Source organism: Triticum dicoccoides, chromosome 4B (genome assembly GCF_002162155.2).
Source record: "Triticum dicoccoides isolate Atlit2015 ecotype Zavitan chromosome 4B, WEW_v2.0, whole genome shotgun sequence".
NCBI lineage: Eukaryota > Viridiplantae > Streptophyta > Magnoliopsida > Poales > Poaceae > Triticum > Triticum dicoccoides.
Genome location: NC_041387.1, coordinates 32,450,498 through 32,457,178, shown reverse-complemented (window position 1 = coordinate 32,457,178; position 6,681 = coordinate 32,450,498). Strand labels below are relative to the sequence as shown.

Sequence of the window (6,681 nt, the reverse complement as noted above, 5' to 3'; positions counted from 1 at the left end):
ATCTTTGCTTCTGGTACAAGTGAATGTTTTTCCTTTAAGCTAGCGTTGGTGGTGATTAGATAGCGGTAATGACTATGATGATTAAATAGTGGTAATGACTATGATGATTATTAGCTAATGTTGTTGGTGATGATATGATGCAAGAGTTTTTCTATTAATATGATGATGATGATGATGATGAGTTATTATATCATTTACGAAAGAACCACAGATTAGTTTAAGTGGATGGATCCTAAGTGATCAAGTATTATGGATAATCCATATTACTTGATCACTTAGGATCCATCCAGTTAAAACTAATCCGTGGTTCTTTCACCTAGTGATTTAATAACTCATTATAATGTAAAAACAATTTCTAAATTAAATGGAAAACACAAAATTAAAAGAAAAAATAAATAATAAAACCAAAACCCCAAACCTTTTAGTACCGGTTGGTGTTACAAATCGGCACTAAAGGTCTCCACATCCCCGGCGCTGGCTCGTATGAACCGGTACTAAAGGGCCTTTCGAACCGGTGATAATGCCCGGTTCTGCATTGGTGTACGTGTATGTATGTATGTATGTATGGATTGGCTACACATAAGTCATCTATAAAAAAAATATTTTGGGTAAGTCAGTTGTGTAGGCCATTGGATTGAGATCCAACGGTCGTCCTTCTTTTTTCTTCCTCCTTGAAACATTACTCCTCCCACAAAATTACATATAGCTATTGTGATGTATATTTGATGTTCCTCACTAGAAATAAAATTGTGCCAGGTTATGCACACCCCATTATTTGCTAAAATTAATTTGGCAAAACCGGGTTATGCAAACCCCATAATTTGCTTTGCTCTCGTCTATCTTGTCTTGTGAACTGGCATACGAAGTACACACCATACATAGCGTACGTACGTTGCAGTGCAGCCCCCTCGGTACTAGCTAGCCGTGCACGTCCGTATCACTCACAGGCCACACACAGTGTACTACTGTCACTTGATCACACAGTCACAGCGTGAAGCGCCGCAAGCGAGGCCAGCAGCAGCGACAGCCGCAGCCGGTTCTTCAAAGAAACAGAGCCTGCAAAATACACAGCACCATTAGTTAGCATGCAGTCCATATGTCCTCTCTTCGTTCGTGCTGGCTGGACGGAGATGGAAGGCGCGTGGATCGATGCATGCAAGGCTGTACGTGTGACGATCTCGACGGAGGGCGGAATGGAATGAGTTGGATGGATGGAGCAGTTGGTCCAGATGATTGGTGATCATTACCAGGTGGCGCCGTTGAAGAGGAAACTGGGCAGCCCTTGTCGTCGATGGCACCTACACACGCTCGAGCAGCAGGTCTCAAAACAAACAACAAGAAATAAAAGGTACTCAGAATGTTGAGACAATTTCTTTTCTCAGACGGCCGCGCCGGCCGGGATGGACTTACAATTCTTGATGCAAGGCATGTAAGGTTTGCTTTTCACATTGGTTGCGCCGGGGTTGCACTGGCACCGGAACCGGAGGTCCTCTTCCCTCACGCACGTGCCTTCCGAGCCACAATCGTTGTATGAGCAGGCTGACACGTACAAGAAGGCGAAAGGAAAAAAATCAGTCAATTGCCAGATAAACTAGCTAGTCGATCTCGATTGGTACTGTGATTATATATCAAGGTTTGAATCAGGCAGTTTGGAAGAGTTTACGCACGGTCAAGTAGGGTTGTGTTGGCGGCATTTGGCAGCTTGGGCTTGTAGCAGGTGAATTCCGGTGTCGATACACCTGAATGAAGGACAACCTTTAGGTTTACTTATATAATATACAAGACCCTTAATAATTATATAATGGGAATAGTCACACCTTTCCCTCCTCGGTTCTCAAATATAAGTCTTTTTAGATATTCCGACAAGTAGCTACATACGAAGCAAAATGAGTGAATTTACACTCTAAAATATGTCTACATCATCCGCATGTTGTAGTTCATTTGAAATGTCTAAAAAAACTTATATTTAGGATTGGAGGGAGTATGATGCATGGTGTGATCATATCGAGCGCTTTTGCTTACATGTGGGGATGGTGCATGACAGAAATAGGTGTGGCGGCAATGGCAATGCCGATGACAATGGCAAGGTGACGTTGGGCCAAGACCACCCGGGGTTGCACTCGCACTCGTAGGGAGAGATGTTGGTAAACGGGATGATCACCTGCAGCTCCTTGCAGGTGCCCATGGCGCAGATATCCCCGAAGCACGGCGAGCCGGTCCCACCTGCGACAAAGGAGCAGACACAAACATCATCTTATAGCATCATCATGCACCACACCGCATCTCTTGCACCTGCAACTGAGGAAGAAGCCATCGGATGGGAGAACTGACCGGCGATGACGGCCACCCGAACGCAGGCCAGCAGCGCTGCGAGTAGTGCGGACATTGCCAAGCTGCCGGCGGCCATCTTCTTCTCTCTCGCGCTAGGGTCTTCTGGGAAAAGATGCAATGTTATACTAGTATGTAGGAGGCATTTGGGGATGGCTGGCGGCCGGCGTCGGGGCGGGCAAAGATGGGGGGCAGTGATGCGCCATTACGTATGTTTTATTTCTTACTTCGGTACGTAGGTTTCATCCAGTGTTTTAAAATAGGCTATGCTATAAATAGCGTTCGACCTTCAAATCAGTTATAACGGAGCTATATTAGGCTATTTGTACATGAGATCATTTAGAGCACCCTGCTGGCAAGGCTATATAACGGGGCTATGATCGGCTATTTAAAACTATGATTTCATCACATGTGTGTGGCAAGCTTCACGTGTTTCTTTTCTTGGACACGACATAAATGGTCCAATCTTTCTTTTCTCTCTAGAAGTACGAGTTCACGTATGTACGTGAGTTTGTGAAATGACATAACAAGTTATTTACATGCTTGCGCTACCACTCGCCCGATTTGGTTTCGACAATGTTTGGATTTGAAATATGTGAAAGACTAAAGAAAAAAAACACTTCCGTGATGATACATGTTTGTCACAGTAGGTCGCGTTTTCTGTCATGCATGTACATCCATGACGATTTTATGACAGAATCAAGATAGTCATACCTGTGCTGTCGTAGAAGTGTTCCATGACATTACCAAAATTATCCATGACGATAAATTGCGCGTCACAGAAGTGCTTTCGTCAAGGGTGACCAACACATGTCATCCACCGTAACGGAACACCGTTAAGCTATCGGGTCGGGTTTTGGATCCGATAATCCGTTAACAGCCCTGACCAATAGGGATTTTCCATGTGTAAAATCATCATTGGCTGAAGGAAATACGCGTCGGCTCATCGTTGTGACAGATGTCATCCACTCATTGGACAAAAGGCACCTATAATATGTCGACATGTGGCAGGGCCCAACAGAGGCCCATTCCTGTGAAAAGGCTGGCCCGTTTGACTTGGTCAAAAGGTGGCGGGCCGACCTATGTAAAGCCTGTTAACGGCCTTTTCGCATATAGCCCATTTACAGCCCGCTAACCCAAGACCCGTTACGCCCTATCCGAATTAGGCCCAGTAGCGTCATCTGGGCCATCCAATATGATTCCAGCCCGTTTTCACTTCTGCCCCATGTATGGCCCATGACGTCTTTCGGCCCATATGAGGCCCTATGTAACTCTTGGCCTATTAACGGCCCGTGGTGAAACTGGCCCGTAATGAATAGTGTATCACTTTACACCCATTAACAGCCCATGGTGAAACTGGCCCATAATGAACAGTGTATCACTTTATACCCATTAACGGCCCGTTATTCCGTTGGGCCGTTTCCAGCCCATGTTATCTTTCGGTCTTCTCAGAGCCCATTTATTCTTGGGCTCATTTCCAGCATTCGTTTACTTATGGCCCGTTACTGTCATTTTTTGCTTGTGGGCCAAATTCAGCCCGTGGTTACAGTCGACCCATTTGTGGTCCGTTAATACGTTGGGCCATTTTCATAGCATCATCAAATACGACCTATTAATGATGGCCCATTATGGTCGGCCCATGAACGGACGATTCCAACTCTAGCCTGTTTACGACCATAATGCGGCCTGTTATTGGCCCATGTTTGGCCAGTCGATCATACGGCCCGTATAAGGCCCATTGATGATACGGCCCGTAGGAGGCCCATTGTTTCTACGGCTCGTAGAAGGCCCATTGTTTCTACGGCCTGTAGAAGGCCCACTGTTTCCACGGCCCGTATAAGGCCCACTGTTTCTACGACCCGTAGGAGGCCCAGTGTCACTACAGTAAATATTAGCCCATGGTTATTGTGGCCTAGTTTTAAAAAATAGGTTATTGCAGCCACTAGCAAACCGCGGAAAAAGAACTGCAGTGACTACAAGCAAATAAATAAACAAGACAACAAGGAAATAAATAAGCAAGCAACTTATGCTAGGCTATCACGGCTATTACACATATTACATCCACTGGGCATCAAAATTCGCCACCAGTGCAAATACAGGGAACAAAGCAGCATATAAACGCCGCAGCAAAACAAGTCCAGAATTGAAACCACTTCAGAAGAGTTCAAGAAACAATATCCTGGGTACCCATAATGCTGGCAAGATGCTTAGCAAGCTTATTAACTTTCTCTTGTTTGGCACTTAAATCCTCCAGCGCTTGCTGTTGCACAACAAAGTACGCATCAGAATTCTGTGGGGACTTCCTAAGTCCTTCGGCTTCTTGCCGTAGCACAGCTGACTGATGCCTTTCGGCTTGTAGCTGAGACTGAAGAAGCCGAAGTGATTCAGGCAGCGAGTTCGAAGAGCTTGTGCCAGTGGTACTGGCCAGTAACTCGAACACTACATGAATGCAGGACTGTGCGGTTTTCTCACTGTCTACAAGATCGTTTCTATCACCTTTCTTGGAGACCAACATGGTTGTCTCACTATCTTGAACCTTATCTGCATTACTTTCTCTACCATTGCATAGTGGGGTGCTCTTCTCCAATATTCCGTTTGCATACTACAAGACAAACAAGCAGACACATCACAGGTTTAGCTTGTAGTATACGAAACTCATTTTGGTAAACCGGTTCAGTAGTAAGGTGGACAGGATAACATCATGAAACAAACATATATCTATGTACTATGGTCACTGTATTGTCCATATCATTCTAGTTTATGTTCCCTAATCAAGATAGAGACACAGTTCAACTCATATATTTTTAAGACACAACAGCATAGACAAAATATAAGTGTGAGAAACTACACAGCATTGGCAGCACTTGTAATGTGCATCACATGAGAACATAACTGTTTATACAACTTAAAATGAAACCAACATAGAGCAAGAAGTTAGAACAACAATCCAGTTAAAGAAATTGGTTTAAAACATACCTGTAGCGCCATTGGAGTTTCAATTGGATCCTTCAAATTCGAAAGTAGTTGGTATGAGTAAATACAGTGATGCAACAGCAAAGGAGTATGGACCATAGCTACGGAATCTGACCTGAGAACAGTTGCTCTTCTACTTTCAGTGTGGAGTTTGGGTTAGCTATGGTGGTCTTCGTGCTTTGGGCACTGCAGTAGCTTTACAAACTGCTCGTGTGGGGGTACTCTGTGGTGGACATGGTGCTTTGTCAACTAGAAGTGGGTTACTATCCGCTGGGGTTGCGGTTAGATGGGTTGTAGCTGGTTCTCTGCCCAATGGTGTAAGTGTGCAATCCGGAAGAGTCGGTTCTGTGTGGTGGGGCTAGTTTGTGGGCCAGTACAACCATGGTTCTATCTGCATCGACGGGTAGCACTGTCTTTTGTGAAGAACGGGTTTTTGCTCCCTTAGATACTGCCATCATCCCCTCCAATTCAAATGGCTGATAAACAAGAAAATAAATTGAACGTACCGACATTGTATGATAGACAGATGTGGTAATTCACATATATGTTGTCTGACCAAACATGACAGCATGACACAATTTCACATATATGATGCCTAACCAAACATGATAGCATGACACAGTTTCAGATATATGATGGATAACTTAACAGGATATAATGGAATAATTCAACATATGATGAGTACCTAAACAGGATGACATGACAAAACTATATGATGTCTTTCTAAAATAGGTTGGGATGAAATAATTCACATACATGTTGTCTAAGTATACAGGATGGCATGATATAATTGACATAATTGATTCATATACTAAGCAGCTGGCACTCGCATTGTGATCTCTAAACTAAGTAGATAGAATTCAATATTGTGCATATGATGTCTAAACTAAGTAATGCAAGACACCATATGCATCATATGAGAAATATAAACATTGCAACTTAGAGCATACACCTCAGGTGGGATATATGACTGGTCATCTGTCTCTGAATCCTCCTCCGAGGAGCTCCCTGTAACCATCGAGATATATGCTTCAACAGGTACCATTGCCTGCTCTGAAGACCTTGTTTTCACTCCAGATTTTTCCATAACCGGCTCAAATGGCTGGTACACATGAAGAGTAGTTCAATATACATAGATTGTCGACAAATGGAATACGTAATGAAAAAAAGATGGCATGAGATAATTCACATATATGATGCCTGGCTCCATGGCGGTGCATAATTCACATATATTATAACTGGCTGAAAAACATGGCATTGCATAATTCACATATCTGATATAGAAAGCAAATAGGAGGCATTCACACAAAGCATGTCTAATCTAAGCAGATGGCATGGCAATGCAAGACACCATATGCATGATATGAGCAATATAACCCA

At 43.7% G+C, this 6,681-nt stretch overlaps 1 protein-coding gene across 1 annotated transcript; it reads right to left on the bottom strand.

Moving 5' to 3' along the window:
* Positions 1-460: 460 nt before the first annotated feature.
* On the bottom strand, positions 461-2,216 carry LOC119293278 (neurogenic locus protein delta-like). The gene is made up of 5 exons (XM_037571801.1): positions 2,023-2,216; positions 1,668-1,739; positions 1,411-1,539; positions 1,248-1,298; positions 461-1,056 (listed from the first exon to the last, which is right to left on the bottom strand). Exons 1-5 carry the CDS (start codon positions 2,183-2,185, stop codon positions 977-979), a joined length of 495 nt encoding a protein of 164 aa, XP_037427698.1. The 5' UTR covers positions 2,186-2,216; the 3' UTR covers positions 461-976.
* Positions 2,217-6,681: the final 4,465 nt, after the last annotated feature.

What these genes read in the sequence shown, in the direction of transcription:
- LOC119293278 (XM_037571801.1), bottom strand. Translation starts at nt 2,185, where the DNA reads ATGGGCACCTGCAAGGAGCTGCAGGTGATCATCCCGTTTACCAACATC. An exon ending in GTCATGCACCATCCCCACAT is followed by an intron (nt 1,740 to 2,022) that starts GTAAGCAAAAGC and finishes TCCTTCATTCAG; the next exon opens with GTGTATCGACACCGGAATTC. An exon ending in CATGCCTTGCATCAAGAATT is followed by an intron (nt 1,299 to 1,410) that starts GTAAGTCCATCC and finishes GAGCGTGTGTAG; the next exon opens with GTGCCATCGACGACAAGGGC.